The sequence below is a fragment of the Mytilus edulis genome, chromosome 12 (genome assembly GCF_963676685.1).
Source record: "Mytilus edulis chromosome 12, xbMytEdul2.2, whole genome shotgun sequence".
NCBI lineage: Eukaryota > Metazoa > Mollusca > Bivalvia > Mytilida > Mytilidae > Mytilus > Mytilus edulis.
This window is the reverse complement of record NC_092355.1, coordinates 75,988,781-76,010,418: the sequence shown is the minus strand read 5'-3', so window position 1 is coordinate 76,010,418 and position 21,638 is coordinate 75,988,781. Positions and strand designations below refer to the sequence as shown.

General features: G+C 34.2%; 1 protein-coding gene across 1 annotated transcript in view; it reads left to right on the top strand.

Moving 5' to 3' along the window:
* The window catches only part of LOC139497847 (uncharacterized), a 65,354-nt gene that overhangs the window by 3,189 nt on the left and 40,527 nt on the right, over positions 1-21,638 (top strand). Inside the window, exons 3-6 of the mRNA XM_071286086.1 lie at positions 1,051-1,149; positions 1,721-1,819; positions 2,379-2,477; positions 3,121-3,228. Of these exons, the coding sequence (XP_071142187.1) occupies positions 1,051-1,149; positions 1,721-1,819; positions 2,379-2,477; positions 3,121-3,228 (405 nt within the window). The remainder of the gene's footprint in view (positions 1-1,050; positions 1,150-1,720; positions 1,820-2,378; positions 2,478-3,120; positions 3,229-21,638) is intronic.

Genomic DNA, 21,638 nt, shown 5'->3' with positions numbered 1-21,638 from the left:
TATCCAGAAGTAAATTTTGTAAAAAAGATAAATCCATTTTTTCCGTATTTTACTTATAAATAGACTTAGATTTTCTTCCAGTTAACATTACATACAGTCTGCAGTTAAAGTTTTTAAAACATTTATTAGATTCAAAAACTATCCTGGATTTTTACCAAACTTGGACAGAAGCTTCTTACAATCAAAAGATAGTATCAAAAGGAATATTTTTATTGATTGTTTTCCTCACTTTTGTTGAGCCTGCGATTTACAGCAAAAGTAGGCGAGACACCGGGTCCCGAGGAACCCTTACAATTTTTTTACACCAAGGTTTTACAGCGGGTGTAACACAAATATCACACATGTATGTTATTGCTTCACTTTGACCACATTCCTTAATATATACAAAATTATGTTGTTAATAACTAGACAGGTTAGATGGACAACAAATATTTGTAAGAATCATACAAAGTGGGGTCTCATTTTGTTTGTGTCCTCGAACTAAATCAGGAAATGTAACTAGTTTTCATATTTCTTTGAAAAAGTTGCTTTTTAAAAAAAATGATCATTATTCTGAATCATGTTAATCAGACAGATTTAATCATTATATCAACAAATACTTGTTAGGACTATGTAAAGTGAGATGTCATTTTACTCAGAGATTTAATCAATATATCAACAAATACTTGTTAGGATTATATAAAGTGAAATGTCATTTTACTCAGAAAGTTGTAATGAATCCATAGATGTAAATGTTTTATTCATTTCTTAAAAAAAACAAAAAAAAATTAACATGACAGTTCTGATGGAAGTTTTGACATCTCACAAAAAAACATGCTGTTTATTTGTTGTTTATGTACAATATAAATACACACAAGTTTGACTGGTCATTTTATTTAGTTTTGACCACTGATTCATGTGATATATATTTTGTTTATATGTATTACACAACATTGTCCAGTTTATCAGACAAGTTTTGATGTCAGTTGTAGGACATGTTGTATATATATTATTGATATTGATAACAAAGTATTGTACATAATAGTTTTGATGTCAGTTGTATTATTCCAGGTTGATGGATATACAGCATTAATGAGGGCTGCCGAGGAAGGACACCTGGAGATCTGTAGACATCTCATTGATAGAGGATGTAAGATCGACATCACATCAGTATGTTATCTACTTAGTCTGATCACATTACTATTAATCTACACTAAATCATGTTGTTAATTAGACAGGTTTAATGAACAAATATTTGTAATAATTATATAAAGTGGGGTCTCATTTTACTCGTAATATTGTTTTGAATCAGAAAATATTACTCCTTTTCATGTTTCTTCAAAAAAAAAAATTTTTTAAGATGGACAATGATACTGAATCTACACTAATTCCTGTTGTTAATCAGACAGTTTTAACGAAAAAAATATGTGTAAGAATTATATAAAGTGGGGTCTCATTTTGTTTGTTTTGTTCTACTGAATCCATTGATATAATTATTTTACACATTTCTTGAAATTTTTTTTTTTTTAAAGATATCAGGTTTTATGGAACATGTAGAAGTTTTGACATTTCACAACAAAACATGTTTATTGTTTGTTTATATACAATATAAATACAAGTATGACTGGTCATTGTATTCAGTTTTGACCACTGATTCATGTGATATATATTTTGTTTATATTTATTACACAACATTGTCCAGTTTATCAGACAAGTTTTGATGTCAGTTGTATTATTCCAGGATTATGGACAGACAGCATTAATGTTTGCTGCCAGGAGAGGACACCTGGAGATCTGTCGACTCCTCATTGATAGAGGATGTAAGATCGACATCACAACAGTATGTTATCTACTTAGTCTGATCACATTACTATTAATCTACACTAAATCATGTTGTTAATTAGACAGCTTTAATGAACAAATATTTGTAATAATTATATCAAGTGGGGTCTCATTTTACTCATATTATTGTTCTGAATTAGAAAATATTACTCCTTTTCATGTTTCTTAAAAAAAATATTTTATTATAATGAATGATTATACTGAATCTACACTAACTCCTGTTGTTAATTAGACAGTTTTAATAAACAAATATGTGTAAGAATCATATAAAGTGGGGTCTCATTTTACTTGTTTTGTTTTACTGAATCCATTGATATAATTATTTTACACACTTCTTGAAAAAAATATTTTTTTAAGATGTCAGGTTTAATGGAAGTTTTGACATTTCACAACAAAACATGTTTATTTATTGTTTATATACAATATAAATACAAGTGTGACTGGTCATTTTATTCTGTTTTGACCACTGATTCATGTGATATATATTTTGTTTATATTTATTACACAACATTGTCCAGTTTATCAGACAAGTTTTGATGTCAGTTGTATTATTCCAGGAGGATGGATGGACAGCATTAATGTCTGCTGCCTGGAGAGGACACCTGGAGGTCTGTAGACTCCTCATTGATAGAGGATGTAAGATCGACATCACAGAGGTATGTTATCTACTTAGTCTGATCACATTACTATTAATCTACACTAAATCATGTTGTTAATTAGACAGGTTTAATGAACAAATATTTGTACAAATATTTGTAATAATTATGTAAAGTGGGGTCTCATTTTACTCGTATTATTGTTCTGAGTCAGAAAATATAACTTTTTTTCATGTTTCTTAAAAAAAATATTTTTATTAAAATGAACAATTATACTGAATCTACACTAATTCCTGCTGTTAATTAGACAGTTTTAACAAACAAATATTTGTAAGAATCATATAAAGTTGGGTCTCATTTTGCTTGTTTTGTTCTACTGAATCCATTGATATAATTATTTTACACATTTCTTGAACAAAATATTTTTTTAAGATATCAGGTTTTATGGAAGTCTTGAGATTTCACAACAAAACATGTTTATTTGTTGTTTATGTACAATATGAATACAAGTGTGACTGGTCATTTTATTCAGTTTTGACCACTGATTCATGTGATGTATATTTAGTTTATATTTATTACACAACATTGTCCAGTTTATCAGACAAGTTTTGATGTCAGTTGTAGGACATGTTGTATATATATTATTGATATTGATAACAAAGTATTGTACATAATAGTTATATGTTATTTGGTTATATTTTAGAGAGGTGGATACACAGCTTTACATGGGGCTGCTGAGGAGGGATATCTACAGATCACAAGATGTCTGGTAGAACAAGGAGGTGCCAGTCCCTTGATTAAAACACATCAGGTAATATTTTATAGTATATGACCAGTGATCAACTATTAAGTAATGAATCACTAAAATGATGTATAAGATATGGTTGGTCAAATTGATTTTTTTTCTCAAGGCTATAGTCAAAAGTCATATGATTATTTAAATTGGACTTCAAATATGAAAAAGTTATATAGACTTGAATGTCTAAATTTTACTATAAAACACAAGAACATAGACTATCATACTAGCTGTAATTAAAGTCAGTGTAAACAAACAAATTGTCAAACAAAACTTACACCAATCCGTTGTCATGACAATTATAACAAAGACTAATTACTAGACACCAATCCGTTGTCATGACAATTATAACAAAGACTAATTACTAGACAATATTTGTATGTTCAATAAGGGGAAATAAAAATTGTTTAATAATTTTATATTGTGTTGGCACTTTGAAAATAATTTGAAAGGGATGATCCTATAAACACTATAATTTTTTTTTCAAATTTCTTTATTCAAATTGTCTAGTGGCAGAGATACCTATCATCTTTTTCATAATTTATTTATTTCCTTATTTAATTCAATATCAGTGACAACTCTAAAAACTATAAAATTCTGTAAAATAACAGTATAAAGATATAGGAGGGTAGAAATAAGGTATACAAATATAGGAGGGTGTGGATGGGGTATACAGATACAGGAGGGTGTGTATGTGGTATACAGATATAGGAGGGTGTGTATGTCGTATAGAGATTAATACATGGCCTTTTCCATATCAGCCTGGGTATCATCCCGAGACCCCCATATCAGCCCGAGACGGAGTCGAGGTGCTGATATGGGTCGAGGGATGATACCCAGGCTGATATGGAAAAGGCCATGTATTAATCGCTTTATCGTATACTTCCGACAATAGTTTTATGTAAGGCAAATAAACTAATGCAATAACTAAAACAGTCAAACACTGATGTACTTAGGTGAGGTTAGGTAAAAATTAATAAATTAAGAATTGAAATTGATTCTATAAGCTGGTAGAGCATTCATTAAGGATAAAAATAAGCTAAAAATATTGATAGGTCATGGACCTCCTTTTCGAGATATTTGAGATTTAAAATATGGCGGAAAAAGGCTGACTTGGACTTTTACCTTATATTTGCATTGGTATTATTTGGGTCTCAAAACAAAAGAAAGAAAATTAAGAATCTTCTAAAATTTTGGTTAATGACCTTTCATGAGCTGTCAAAACTTATATGAAAAAATAAATGGGTGTTATGGGGCAACATATTTTACCTTGCATAATATGGAAAAAACCCAAGTAGTCCGAACATTTGACACGAATTCCAAAACCTCACCTAAGTACATCCTTAACTCCTTATATATTTATGGTAACATATCCTATAGAGGCATTTTGAAACATTGAAAATTTGGAAGAGTTTTACGATCATTACTACTCCATGTTTGTTGTACTATAAAATGATTCATAATTGTCAATGGCATTTGTTAGCAAGTATTAAACTATCCCCACAAAAGTTCCCGTAAATTTTGACGTTGTCATAAAAAACATCTGACGTCACAATGGAAAAGTAAACAACCGATACCGGAAACACCGGAAGTAACTTGCACGAGAGGCACTGATATGGGTTTTTTGCACGAGAGACACTTGATATGGGTTATCAGCCCGGGTGGGAAGATATGGCTTGTGCACTTCCCCCCATTACACATATGCAAAAGCTATCATATTAATGCTAAGTATATGATAAATACAGATATATGAGGGTATGAATAGGGTATACATATATAGGAGGGTGTGTATAGGGTATTCATATATAGGAGGGTGCGGATGGGGTATACAGATATAGAAGAAGGTGGATAGGGTATACAGATAGAGGAGGGTGTGGAGGGGTATACAGATATAGGAGGGTGCAGATGGGCTATACAGATATAGGAGGGTGTGGATACAGGGGTTAAAAAATGTTGTTACAGCTAACTAGCCCAGGACTTATTGGCAGCAGGATTTTACTAGCCCTGTTCGAAGAACTGCTAGCCCATCAAAACTGACCTGCTAGCCTATGTATGCCTTACAAATCAGAGTTTGCTGCATAATACAGTTTGGGTGTCATGTTTTGAAGGGGACATTATACACTGTATTAAACTAGTTCATTTTTATCTGTTGTAGTACTATGGGTCATTAAGGGGGCTCACAGGTCTAAATCAATTTTTTTTATTTACTATAGGATTCCTCTATATTTTTCTATAAATGAACTTTATCTTATACCTAATAGAACCAGATACTCCGCAGGGCGCAGCTTTATACGACCGCATAGGTTGAACCCTGAACAGTTGGGGCAAGTATGGACACAACATTTAAGCTTGATACAACTCTGAATTTGGATTGTGATTAAAAAGTTGACACAACATAGGTTTCTGACACAGGATGAATGTGGTCTAAGAACTTAAACTTACAAACTTAAAACTTTTAAATTGGACATTTACCTATTATGGTCCAATATCCATTTGATATCCAAAATCTAAATACATGGTTAGATTCAGCATATCATAGAACCCCAAGAAAAATACTTATTTGGGCCCTTTTTGGACCCTAATTCCTAAACTGTTGGGACCAAAACACCCAAAATCAATCCCAACCTTCCTTTTATGGTCATAGGGTAATATCGAAATAAAAAAAATAACTAAATTACAGAAATTGCTTAAATTTACAATTATTTAGTTTATGTACAGCTTCTTCGAAAACAACAATAAAAAATATAGGTCACCGATGAGTTAAAAAAGATATTTCAATTTTAATGCCAAAAAATAGCATTTTTGCACCAAAGGGAGATAATTTGGAACATTGTCAATGATATCTACATTTTAAAAGTCAACTGGGGCCACACGAATTGATTTTTTGGAATGATTTTTGTACCATATGATAAAGTCACAACTACTAATAATAAATAAATTTTGTAATGAAAAATAAATGTTTAATTTTTTTCTGAAAATCTTATACCCGAGAGCCTCCTTAACCATGTTAACAGGAAAAACAAGTGAAACTGCGAGCTACTGATCACTGATGATACTCCCGCCGCAAGTGGATAATATTAATTGTGTAAAAATATGCAAGTGTTCGGTAAACAGGAAGTTGTCGAGTGATGAATCTGAAAACGCATCACACAGTATAGCTGACTTATATTAACCCTTAAACCAAATTTCAGAAATCCTTGTATTGTAGTTCCTGAGAAAAATGTGACGAAAAATTTTCAACTTGGCTATCATGTGTAAAATCAAACAAGTGTTCGGTAAACAAGAAGCTGATGAGTGATGAATCTGAAAACGCATCACACGGTATAGCTGACTTATATCAAGCCTGAAACCAAATTTCAGAAATCCTGGTAGTGTAGTTCATGAGAAAAATGTGACGAAAAATATTCATGGGACGGACGGACTGACAGACTGGCGGACTAATGGACTGAAGGAAGGACAGACAGAGGTAAAACAGTATACCCCTTTTTTTCAAAGCGGGGGTATAATTAAAAGTTATAAATTGGTATCAAACATGTTCATTGGTTTTATCGTGTGAAACAAGTGCCGTGGTTTAATTATTATATTTGTTGTCCACACATACAAGGGAGACCTTTTATTGGCGTGCTCGGTAAACACATTGGCAATATTCGCAGAACATGGTCTCGGATTTTTCATCCTGACGCCACAGCTGACCTTGCCCAGGGGAATCTTCTGTCTATGTCACTAGATATGTTCTTTTCCGCTTTTCCCTATCGTATTTTACATTTTTTTCTGGATGAATTTTCAGCCTCATTAGTACCCCCTTCTACCCCCTTCATCTACCGATTTTTGCTTTGAAACTGACGAAGTTTCTGGGGTGCCCGTTCTAAAATATTTTGAAATATTTTGTTGTATTGTTTCGTGTTCAGCAGTTGTCCAACAAGACCAATACAAAAAACCCCGGTACTGTTAATTGAAAATCTCGACAGAAGCAATGTACAATACCCCCTGTACTGAGAAATCAATATTGAAAGTATGAGATATTGCGATCAATAGATGATACCTGGCCACCCTGAGTTATTTGTTCTATTTTTAAAACATGTACCTGTACAACAGGGTTGCATTCAATATCGTAGCGGCTACATAGTGCTACAAAGATTTTTGTCTATACTGAACGAGTAGCTAGCGAGTAGCTGCTATCAATATCTATGTAGCAGCTAGGCTACCTACACGTTCAATAGTCATAAATCTGCGTAGCCCTAAGTAGCTGCTATGATATTGAACGTAACCCTAGACCTGTACAAACCAGTTCAAATGCTTTGAATCACGGATGACGTAATTGAATCTGATTGGCTAAGATAGAATAGGGATGAAGGGATTTTCCACTATCTATTTTGGAAATGCCAAGAATTTTTTGTTACTAGTCCGTCGGGCATATTGTGTTAAAAGTTTTGATTGCCCGAGGCGTAAATGCTCTAGTCCCGGGCGTCGGGCTAGTGGATTTTTTAACCCCTGGGATATGGTATACAGATATAAGAGGATGTAGATTGGGCTATACAGATATAGGAGAGGGTGGATAGGGTATACAGGTATAGAAGGGTGTGGACGGGGTATACATATATAGGAGAGGGTGGATAGGGTATACAGATATAGGAGGGTGTGGATGGGGTATACATATATAGGAAGATATAGGCAGATGTGGATGGGTATATTAAGATATAAGAGGGTGTGGATGGGGTATACAGATATAAGAGGGTGTGGATGGGTATATAGATATAGAGAGGATGGATTATCATTGGATATACAGATATTTGAGGTTGTAGATGAGATATACAGATATAGGAGGGTGCTGATGGGGTATACAGATTTGGGAAAGTGTTGATGGGGTATACAGATCAAGAGGGTGTTGATTGGGTATACAAATACACTTATATTGGTGGGTGTGGAGATACTCAGATATAGGAGAGTGTAAATAAGGGTATACAAATATAGGAGGGTATGGTTGGGTATATACAGATATAGCAGGTTGTGGTGTGGATATACATGATATACAGATAAAGAAGGGTATGGTTGGGTATATACAGATATAGAAGGGTGTGGTGTGGGTATACAGATATAGGAGGGTATGGTTGGGTATATACAGATAAAGGAGGGTGTGGTGTGGGTATACAGATATAGGAGGGTATGGTGTGGGTATACAGATATAGGAGGGTATGGTTGGGTATATACAGATAAAGGAGGGTATGGTTGGGTATATACAGATAAAGGAGGGTGTGGTGTGGGTATACAGATATAGGAGGGTATGGTGTGGGTATACAGATATAGGAGGTTATGGTTGGGTATATACATGTATAGGAGGGTGTGGATTGGGTATACAGATTTAGAGAGGGTGGATTATCATTGGATATACAGATATATGAGGTTTTGGATGGGAGATACAGATATAGGAGGGTGCTGATGGGGTATACAGATATGGGAAGGTGTGGATGGGGTATACAGATCTAGTAGGGTGGGGATTGGGTATACAAATACACTTATATTGGTGGGTGTGGATAAACAGATATAGGAGGGTGTGGATAGGGTATACAGATATAGAAGGTGGATTGGGTATACAAATATAGGAGGGTGAGGGTGGGTATATACAGACATAGGAGGTGTGGAGGGGGTATACAGATAAAGAAAGGTGTGGATTGGGTATACATATATAGAAGTGTGTGGTGTGGGTTTACAGATAAAGGAGGTTGTGGTGTGGGTATACAGATCTAGGAGAGTATGGTTGGGTATATGGGACAATATCCCTAATGCGCCTTGAATTGAGGAACTCAAAAGTCACGTGTAAACAAAAAATCTCTGTGTAGTGATATTTGACACATTTCTATGATAAACAAATGACTGAGCTGAACCATTTGTGTTAATTATACCCCCGCTTTAAAAAAGGGGGGTATACTGTTTTACCTCTGTCTGTCCGTCCATCAGTCCGTCCGTCCGTCAGTCAGTCCGTCCCATGAAACTTTCCTCACATTCTTCTCAGGAACTACACATCCACCCTTTCTGTAATTTGGTATCAACATTTATATATGTCAGCCATACCGTGTAATGCGTTTTCAGTTTCATCACTTGACAACTTCCTGTTTACCGAACACTTGTCTGATTTTACACATGATAGCCAAGTTGAAAATTTTCGTCACATTTTTCTCAGGAACTACAATACAAGGATTTCTGAAATTTGGTTTCAGGATTTATATAAGTCAGCTATACCGTGTGATGCGTTTTCAGATTCATCACTCGACAACTTCCTGTTTACCGAACACTTGTATGATTTTACACATGATAACCAAGTTGAAAATTTTCGTCACATTTTTCTCAGGAACTACAATACAAGGATTTCTGAAATTTGGTTTCAGGATTTATATAAGTCAGCTATACCTTGTGATGCGTTTTCAGATTCATCACTCGACAACTTCCTGTTTACCGAACACTTGTATGATTTTACACATGATAACCAAGTTATAAAAATTTTCGTCACATTTTTCTCATGAACTACAATACAAGGATTTCTGAAATTTGGTTTCAGGATTTTTATAAGTCAGCTATACCGGGTGATGCGTTTTCAGATTCATCACTCGACAACTTCCTGTTTACCGAACACTTGCATATTTTTACACTATTAATATTATCCACTTGCGGCGGGGGTATCATCAGTGAGCAGTAGCTCGCAGTTTCACTTGTTTAGAAAGTAAGGGAACACAGAATAAATGTGTAAAAGCTATGGAGCCATTAAATGTGTTCAAAGTATTAAATTTTTAAAGAACTTATTGTGTCAAAAATGGGATTTTTTACCATGAGGAGCCACATCGCAAAAGGATACTCGGGGTTTGCTAATTTACGGAAAAATGAATCACACTTCGTACCCCGAAAATTTAACCACATGTGTAAAAATGTCTCAGCTTCGAAACAAGCCATCATACATATACAAGTTTATGATATGGGCTGAGCAACAGAAGAAAACGTTACCATTACCGCCTATGTAGAAACAATTGCGCATATTGCCCCATCTTCTAACAAAAGATCCAGAGATATCTTAAGATGATTTCACCTTGTACACCACAGAAAATTGTGAAAATGATGGTTAGTATTTTTTTATTTATACCTAGTTATCATAAACAGCTTAAGATAAATATTATTGATAAAGATCAGCCAAAAGGCAATGAAATTTTCGCTTTTAAAATGCATTACTGGCACGGGGCTGAACACTTTTTTTAGGCACAATCATAACTTTGTTTACCCCCGAGAGATCCGATAGGAATTGTTTATTTAATTGAAAAAGGCAAGAAATAACTTACATGTTATATTATTAAATTGTAAGTAAACATGACACAATATAGTCTTGGTTATGTAATTATCACTCTGGTCTACAGGAATAACTGACAATCAAGGGAGATAACACACTTCACACGAGTAAAGTGAGATACATCATCACATGTGCTTTTATCCAATGATTTGACCCTGGTCAGTAGATATCATATGCAAATAAACAGAAAACAAACATGTACATGTATTAAGAAAATCATGAATTACTATTTTTAATACACACGAGCAAAACACTAGATATTGACATTTCTCAGTGAAAAGGGGGGAGGGTCAAACCTTCTTGAAAACAATATTGCTATTCAACTATTAAGCTAGTTAGCTTCTACTCATTGCTTCTAATATAAACGGTTTAAATGAAGTTTGCTAACCAACAAGGGAAAAGCTTTTTTCTTTCTTTGCGATAAAACTTTCAAAAGTTAGATTTTTCTCTCAATAATACTTGTGTATTTAAATTAAATGATAACACAACCTGAGTAATTTTTTTGTCTTATTTCAGTTCCAGACATATCATTACTTTTTTACATGAGATGGCAAACTAAAGGTTTTAAAAAGTCCTGAATAACTGGTAAGCATTTTGTTTTATTAGGCAAGCTCTAAATCATTTATTTATGGTATTTGTGCAATTGAAATTACAGTCGGTATGTTAGAAATATGCTAATATGAAAACTGTTGCTATGGTCTTGATATTAAATGAAAAGGCTTGGTTACTGATCTTTTCGACTCGATATTTCGAGTTAAATCTTGCGGCAACTGTTTCCCATGTAACACTGCAAACTATATTTAGCACTATTTTGATCTGTCGTTATTTAATGACGCCATAATACATGTGATGTCACAATGTTTCCTTTAAAACCTCCTGTGGATTTCTCACTGATAAAAGTTTTCACTGAAATACATGTAAAAAGCCTTTTTTTCTCAAATAGAAGTATGTGAAAGGACAAGTTTTGAAAATTTGCACTTCATTGCACTCTAATTACATGTTAAGAATGAATTTCTCAGTAGTTTCGAGTGGTTTCCACAGTATTAGATACCAGATGTCCACCAGTAAGAATAATTATTTTGGTGTTTTTTTTTATATAAAATCTACATTTTTGCATAATTTCTCTGTCAAAATGCACTTTTAGACACAAGAAAATGTTATGGAATGCTTTAACAGGGTCTGTGTATTGTAATTTAAGGTTATCATCAGAAGTTTTGTCCTTGTTTTGAATAGTGAAGGTATCCTGGAAGAAATTAATTATACATACACATTGTATTAAAAATAAATGAATATAGCGATAAAAGTGTCATTGCCATATAGTGCTGAAACGACTTTATTTTTTTTCAGAAATGGACAAAAATACACAGATTTATTCAGAATGTCATACCGATGAAGATCACCTAAAAATATTTGGAAAAATCAGGACTATGGATTTCAATATGGGACAATATCCCTAATGCGCCTTGAAATGAGGAACTCAAAAGTCACGTGTAAACAAAAAATCTCTGTGTAGTGATATTTGACACATTTCTATGATAAACAAATGACTGAGCTGAACCATTTGTGTTAATTTAGAAAGTAAGGGAACACAGAATAAATGTGTAAAAGCTATGGAGCCATTAAATGTGTTCAAAGTATTAAATTTTTAAAGAACTTATTGTGTCAAAAATTGGATTTTTTACCATGAGGAGCCACATCGCAAAAGGATACTCGGGGTTTGCTAATTTACGGAAAAATGAATCGCACTTCGTACCCCGAAAATTTAACCACATGTGTAAAAATGTCTCAGCTTCGAAACAAGCCATCATACATATACAAGTTTATGATATGGGCTGAGCAACAGAAGAAAACGTTACCATTACCGCCTATGTAGAAACAATTGTGCATATTGCCCCATATACAGATTTAGGAGGGTGTGGTGTGGGTGTACAGATATAGGAGGGTATGGTTGGGTATATACAGATTTAGGAGGGTGTGGTGTGGGTATACAGATAAAGGAGGGTATAGTGTGGGTATACAGATCTAGGAGGGTATAGTGAGTATATACAGATATAGGAGGGTATGGTTGAGTATATACAGATATAGGAGGGTATGGTTGAGTATATACAGATATAGGAGGGTATGGTGTGGGTATACAGATATAGGAGGGTATGTTTGAGTATATACAGATATAGGAGGGTATAGTTGGGTATATACAGATATAGGAGGGTATGGTTGAGTATATACAGGTCTTGGAGAGTATGCATGGTTGGGTATATACAGATTTAGGAGGGTGTGGTGTGGGTATACAGATATAGGAGGGTATGGTTGGGTATATACAGATATAGGAGGGTATGGTTGGGTATATACAGATTTAGGAGGGTGTGGTGTGGGTATACAGATATAGGAGGGTATGGTTGGGTATATACAGATATAGGAGGGTGTGGTGTGGGTATACAGATATAGAAGGGTATGGTGTGGGTATACATATATAGGTGGTTGTGGTGTGGGTATACAGATATTGGAGGGTATGGTTGAGTATATACAGATATAGGAGGGTATGGTTGGGTATATACAGGTCTTGGAGAGTATGGTTGGGTATATACAGATTTAGGAGGGTGTGGTGTGGGTATACAGATATAGGAGGGTATGGTTGGGTATATACAGATATAGAAGGGTGTGGTGTGGGTATACATAGGAGGGTATGGTTGAGTATATACAGATATAGGAGGGTATGGTTGGGTATATACAGATATAGGAGGGTGTGGTGTGGGTATACAGACATAGGAGGGTATGGTTGGGTATATACAGATATAGGAGGGTGTGGTGTTGGTATACAGACATAGGAGGGTATTGTTGAGTATATACAGATATAGGAGGGTGTGGTTGGGTATATACAGATATAGGAGGGTGTGGTGTGGGTATACAGACATAGGAGGGTATGGTTGAGTATATACAGATATAGGAGGGTATGGTTGAGTATATACAGATATAGGAGGGTGTGGTGTGGGTATACAGATATAGGAGGGTATGGTTGGGTATATACAGATATAGAAGGGTGTGGTGTGGGTATACAGATCTAGGAGGGTGTGGTGTGGGTATAGATATAGGAGGGTATGGTTGGGTATATACAGATTTAGGAGGGTGGGGTGTGGGTATACAGATAAAGGAGGGTGTGGTGTGGGTATACAGATATAGGAAGGTGTGGTGTGGGTATACAGATAAAGGAGGGTATGGTTGAGTATATACAGATTTAGGAGGGTGTGGTGTGGGTATATACAGATATAGGAGGGTATGGTGTGGGTATACATATATAGGAGGGTATGGTGTGGGTATACAGATATAGGAGGGTATGGTTGGGTATATACATATTTAGGAGGGTGTGGTGAGGGTATACAGATATATGAGGGTGTGGTGTGGGTATACAGATATAGGAGAGTACGGTTGGGTATATACAGATTTAGGAGAGTGTGGTGTGGGTATACAGATATAGGAGGGTGTTGTGTGGGTATACAGATATAGGAGGGTATGGTTGAGTATATACAGATATAGGAGGGTGTGGTGTTGGTATACAGACATAGGAGGGTATGGTTGGGTATATACAGATATAGGAGGGTGTGGTGTGGGTATACAAATATATGAGGGTATGGTTGGGTATATACAGATATAGAAGGGTATGGTGTGGGTATACAGATATAGGAGAGTATGGTTGTGTATATACAGATTTAGGAGGGTGTGGTGTGGGTATACAGATATAGGAGGGTGTTGTGTGGGTATACAGATATAGGAGGGTATGGTTGGGTATATACAGATATAGGAGGGTGTGGTGTGGGTATACAGATATAGGAGGGTATGGTTGGGTATATACAGATATAGGAGGGTGTGGTGTGGGTATACATATATAGGAGGGTATGGTTGGGTCTATACAGATATAGAAGGGTATGGTGTGGGTATACAGATATAGGAGGGTGTGGTGTGGGTATACAGATATAGGAGGGTATGGTTGGGTATAAACAGATATAGGAGGGTGTGATGTGGGTATACAGATATAGAAGGGTATGGTGTGGGTATACATATATAGGTGGTTATGGTGTGGGTATACAGATATTGGAGGGTAGGGTTGAGTATATACAGATATAGGAGGGTATGGTTGGGTATATACAGATCTAGGAGAGTATGGTTGGGTATATACAGATTTAGGAGGGTGTGGTGTGGGTATGCAGATAGAAGAGGGTGTGGTGTGGGTATACAGATATAGGAGGGTATGGTTGGGTATATACAGATATAGGAGGGTGTGGTGTGGGTATACAGATATAGGAGGGTATGGTGTGGGTATACATATATAGGAGGTTATGGTGTGGGCATACAGATATAGGAGGGTATGGTTGAGTATATACAGATATAGGAGGGTATGGTTGAGTATATACAGGTCTTGAAGGGTATGGTTGGGTATATACAGATATAGGAGGGTGTGGTGTGGGTATACAGATATAGGAGGGTATGGTTGGGTATATACAGATCTAGGAGAGTATGGTTGGGTATATACAGATTTAGGATGGTGTGGTGTGGGTATACAGATATAGGAGGGTGTGGAGGGTTCTAGAGATATAGGTAAACAACTAATGAATAGAAAATAATTGGATGCCATTATATAAAGAATAGAGAATAATATAAGAATATAAAAAAAACTGTCAATAATGTGTCCAAAAAATGTAAAAATATAGTTAAGGATGAAATCCCCCCAAATCCCACAGCCCTTTATTATAAGTATGTAGATATAAGGATGCATTTATCATTCTTCAAACTGCAAAGAAAATTAAGAAGACCAAATGGGGACAGAAGGCACATTTATTAATATCCTTTAAAATTTTTTGAGTTAAAACCTATTTAAAGTCTTCAGAAAATTGTGAAAAATAATCTGAATGTTGTCTTTAATGAACGAAAATAATATGGTTAGCATCTGTTAAAAATAAAAAAAACACTCAGCTGCTTCTGGTCTTACTAATTGTAAGATATGTGTAACAAAAGTCTTAGTAATTAACACCCAGTCTCCCATAAAACCATGCAAAACAGTCCACAAGGGGGGTCATCAGATTTGATTGAAACTTTGTGTGCTTAAACATCATTATGAAAGAAGTTCATATTAAAAATATTTCATCTGGTTCCCATGTCTTTCAGCTTGGAGATGCTGTAATGTACCAGGAACCAGTTTTCCCATGTTTGAGGCAGTATTTTTCTATGAAATTGACCAATTTCAACACCCTGAAACTTATAAATGGGAAAAATAACTAGATAGAGAATGATGATTTATTGAATAATCAAGTGTTAAAGCTTTAGAAACTCATCAGTACATACATTTTTCAAGAAACAGTTTGTGGATTATAACAAGGGAGATAATCCAGTAAAAAATATTTTCAGAAAATCATAAAAAGTACATATTTTAAAAGCTATCCAGCCTTTGGTCCATTAAAAATATTAAGATTACTCACTTTGTTTTATCAATTGTAATACTTAATTATGCATTTTAGCTAATACACTTGCTGGGGTCTCTGTCAAGTACATTGTAGAATTCTTCTCAAAAAATGTCTAAATGTACATTTTCTCACTATAAATCAAAGAATTTAAACTAGTATTTTGTGGATAATTTTTGTCGAGCCTGCAACTTTTGTTGCAGAAAGCTCGACATAGGGATAGTGATCTGGCGGCGGCTACGGCGGCGGCGGCGGTGTTAGCTCACTTCTTAAAAGCGATATATTTTAGAAGGTGGAAGACCTGGATGCTTCATATTTTGTATATAGATGCCTCATGTTACGAAGTTTCCGTCAGTCACATGTCCATTGTCCTTGACCTCATTTTCATGGTTCAGTGACCACTTGAAAAAAAAGTTCAAATTTTTTGTAATGTTAAATTCTCTCTTACTGTAAGTAATAGGATAACTATATTTAGTATGTGCGTACCTTGCAAGGTCCTCATGCCCGTCAGACAGTTTTCACTTGACCTCGACCTCATTTCATGGATCAGTGAACAAGGTTAAGTTTTGGTGGTCAAGTCCATATCTCAGATACTATAAGCAATAGGTCTAGTATATTCCTTGTATGGAAGGACTGTAAGGTGTACATGTCCAACTGGCAGGTGTCATCTGACCTTGACCTCATTTTCATGGTTCAGTGGTTATAGTTAAGTTTTTGTGTTTTGGTCTGTTTTTCTCATACTTTATGCAATAGGTTTACTATATTTGTTGTATGGAATGATTGTAAGGTGTACATGTCTAGCGGGCAGATGTCATCTGACCTTGACCTCATTTTCATGGTTCAGTGGTCAAAGTTAAGTTTTTGAGTTTTGGTCTTTTTATCTAATACTGTATGTCATAGGTCAACTATATTTGGTGTAGGGAAATATTTTATGATCTATATGTCAGTCGTGCAGGTTTTATTTGACCTTGACCTGGTTTTCACGGTTCATTGCTCAGTGTAAAGTTTTTGTGTTTTGGTCTATTTTCTTAAACTATAAGCAATAGGTCAACTATATTTGTTGTATGGAAGCATTGTTAGCTGTACATGTCTGCCTGGCATATGGTTCAACTGACCTTGACCTCATTTTCATGGTTCATGTTAAGTTTATCTGACAGTCGTAATAAAGCTTTGTATTAAGGATTATCAACATAATATCAATGATTAGTAAAGAAGGCGAGACATTTCAGTGTGTGCACTCTTGTGGTAATATAAGTGTTTCTATTTCGAAAGCAGTACAATAATTGACAAATTAATTCAAAGTAACAATGACCATAGTTCAATTACAATTTATGGTGCCATATAAATATATATTGAATTTATATGGTACAAAGGGAGATGATCTAGTAAAACTGATTTAAAAAAAACTTAGAATAACTTTTTTCAAACTTACCAATTCTCGGTACTTTAAACATAAAAGTATATATCTATTTGGTTATATTAAGAGACATAGTTATTAACGCATTTAAGCATATACGATGGTTGGGCTCTTGTTTTAGTATTTTCTAAAATTCTCCTTGAATACATGTAATATTCAAATTTGCCTTTCTCTGAAATCAATGAAATTAATATATCAATCCGTAGACAATTTTGTGGATGTATTTTTTTTTTTTCTAAACCATTATTATACCTAACAATGTTAAACTAACAATGAAGGCAATACAATCAGCATAAATCATGCCATAAATATTGATTATCTATGATACAAAGGGAGGTAATTCTGAGAAAAAATGCATTTTCAAAAATCTGAAGAAAAAAAAAGATTTTTCTTCAAATTTAGTGTTTTGCTCTTGATAAATCTTAAGCCTTTCAAAACTTCCTTTCTTTTCATAAAGATAAATATAAAACAAAGCCTACAAAGGTGTATAAAGAGAATGTTTAGACGAAAACAATCAGGATTTCTTGTACTATTCTGTTGAAAAATGTTAAAATTTGCAGTTGTTAATTGATAACAAACATTTATAGAATTACAATCTGTACATGTATATCCATATAGTTTCAAAGAATATTTTTAAAAGAAAAGAGAAATAGTTTAACAAGGTGTAAATACCTTAAAAAAAATACAGTCAAATTAATAGCATTGATTTTTATATTACCAAGTGATTAATACAAAGAAATCCTAAACTATAAAAACAGACATCTAAACTAATGTGTGCTGTCATATTTTACTTGAGTTAACTCATCATTATAAAACAATCGAATGTATTTAAATGTTTCTTTTAATCAAATAATTATAAAACATTTTTTCTTGCTTTTTAAAGTTGACTTCTTTAGATTGAAGTTTTCAAGATACTAGGCAAAATTTTTAAAAAAGAGGTTAACAATCGTGGTTATAAGGCTATAAGTCGTCTGACAATTTGAGCCATGCAGACCTTTTTGTAGTACTTTGTACTTTTCGATACTGCACTATTTATGTTGCAAAAGTAAGATATAGCGATCCTATATTCTTTCGTTGATTGCAGTGGCGTCAACATTTAGTTCTTTTTTTTAACACCAACAACTTTATCAAAACTTAGATTTTATGAAATTTGGACAGAGCTTATTAATGTTAAGTTTTTTATTGTTAAGAGATATCATAATGTCTGAAGCAAACTTTACAAAATACTTTATATATTTTTTATGTCAAAATTACACTTTAACACTGACACGAACAATCACAGCCTTTATAACGAGGTCTTTTTCAGTTTTTTTCCACCTTGCGTATATAAAATGCTTAGCTGAGCGCAGCCTGATACGACCGGAGATGTCGAACATTGAACAGTTGGGGCATTTTGGACACAATACTCATGCTTGATACTGTCTGAATTTGGATTGAAATCAAATTTTTGACATAATATATATAATTCTGACACAAAATAAATGTGGTCAAAGATCAAACAATTCTATTGTGCAATACTCTGCAATTGAATTCGAAATTTGGAAAATTTTGGAAAAAAGCATTTGAATCCCTTTAATGAATTGGAAAAAAAATACCCCCTTTACCTTTTTGAAACCCCCTTAGAGCAACAACCCCACAACACAGTCCAAGCCTCTCCTTTGTATAACGAAATCTTGAATCTTGTAGTACTTTCCAGAGAGATCCATACACTTTAACACAAGGTATTGTCTAGAAACCAGAAAAATGCTTGTTTTTGTCCCTTTTTGACCCCTAATTCCTCCATATTTGAGCTATTAACACCAAACTCGATCCAAGCCTCAGAGAGATCCATACACTAACACACAAGTTATTGTCTGGAAACTATAAAAATGCTAGTTTTTGGTCCCTTTTTGGCCCTTTATTTCTAAACTGTTGGCCCCATAACCCCTTAAATGAATCCCAACTTTCTACATGTAATATTAAACATTGTGGTACAATTTCAGAGCAATAGAAATACTAATACACAAGTAATTATCCTGAAACTAGAAAAATGCTTGTTTTTGGCCTCTTTGTGGCCCCTTTTTCCTAAATGGTTGAAACCATCATCCCTAAAATCGATCCAAACCTTCCTTTTGTGGTATTGAACCTAATTTTATGGACCCGCAACGAAATTGTTGGTGCCATATAGTTTTACCCTTGTCCGAAATTCCGTCATTCCGAAATTCTGTCATTCCGTCATTCAGCAACAAACCATTATACAGAGTTTTTTTCTAAACGCCTGCAGATATTGGGCTGATTTTTGGTATGTGAGTTAACCATGATGAGTAACAGATGAAGTTTAAGTTTTGTTTCGCTCCACTAATTTTTGCCGAAATTACGGCCTTTGGACTTTGAGAATTTTCAGTCAGTGAAAATCACAGTTATACAGACTTTTTTTTCTAAACGCCTTCAGATATTAGGCTGATTTTTAGTATGTGAGTTAACCATGATGAGTTACTGGTCAAGATTAAGTTTTGTTCCGCTCCACTAATTTTTGACGAAATTACGGGCTTTGGACCTTGAAAAATTGTTGAAAATCACAGTAATACAGACTTTTTTTCTAAACGCCTTCAGATATTGGGCTGATTCTTGGTATGTGAGTTAACCATGATGAGTTACAGATCAAAATTGAGTTTTGTTCCGCTCCACTAATTTTTGACGAAATTACGGACTTTGAGAAATTGTTGAAAATCACAGTTATACAGACTTTTTTTCTAAACGCCTTCAGATATTGGACTGATTTTGGTACATGTATGTGTGTTACCCATGATGAGTTACAGGTCAAGTTTAAGTTTCGTTCTGCTTCACTAATTTTTGATGAAATTACGGGCTTTTGACTCTGATAAATTATTGAAAATCACAGTTATATGGATTTTTTTCTATATGCCTCCAGATTGTTGAGCTGATTTTTGATATGTGAGACTACCATCATGTTTGTGTCCACATGTGTTTATATTGAAATTGCAGATTTTCAACTTTTTGGGACGGGGACATTTGTGTCGGTTTGACACATCTAGTTTTAAAATTATAGAGATCCATTCAATTAAACCAAATGTGTTTTTTTTTTGCAGTCGTATAAAAAGCATACAATATAAAAGTAAGAAAATGTGGTACAATGTATTATAATAGGTTCTTTTTAAAAAAAATTGAAGAAATTTTACATTTTTCTTGGGCCTTTCAAACAACAGCCATTATTTATCAAATCTTCATTGTTTTCTTAGTTATTATTTGGGAAATCTAACAAACTGACTAAAAAGACCTTCTATAAATTCAAAAATAATTGCAATATGAATAAAACAACCGATGTTCAATGTTCCCCCAACTTCTAATTGTTTGAACTGGGTTTATCTTCAGCCTTGACCATTTATCTTTAGAAAGCAATGGCATGAATTTAGATTAGATAACGATTAATTATACTAGATACTTTGCATTACGAACCGATGCTCGGACAGAAGATAAACAGCATATATATCCCCAGCTGCAATGTGGTGCTGAGAGGGACAACAAGAATAGATATTGGGTATATGTCAAGGATACAACATTTCATCTCAGAAGTTAACCAGCCAAAACCAAGAATAGATATTGGGTATATGTCAAGGATACAACATTTCATCTCAGAAGTTAACCAGCCAAAACATTGTACACCCATTGTCCGCTACACGATCTGCAACAAACTGGGAAACCTGACACTCTATATGGCATAGGCTGTTATATAACCAAAGTTGCATTTTCATTTTTGTAAAATATTCTGTTACAGTGTAATTTAAATTTGCTTCGATTAATCTCAAATTTTTGACGGTCACCATGAATAAGCAATTATAATATTATTACAAACGTTAATTTCTGAATTTGTAGTATTTTAAGTTTTTGCATTAAGCTAAAATTCTACGATTTGTTTGAAAATTTAACTATTACTTGTTAGAACTGTTTTAGTGAATCAAAACTAATGTCTTCCCTGTAGAGTCGAGGGGTTAGGACATGAGTAACATAATATATGGTACACTTAATTGGTCTAGTCATGATATAAAATTATTAAAGTATATAGTTTATAGGTGGGTATCTGAACAGTGTTTATAAGGGGAGTGAACTCCAGCAAAAACATCATTGGTGTACTCTAAGGTCTGATTGAAAAAATAAATATGATTTAAGGTAGGAATATGAACATATTTCAAGCTATTTAACCATCAATTGTATGTAGGGGGCAGGGCAT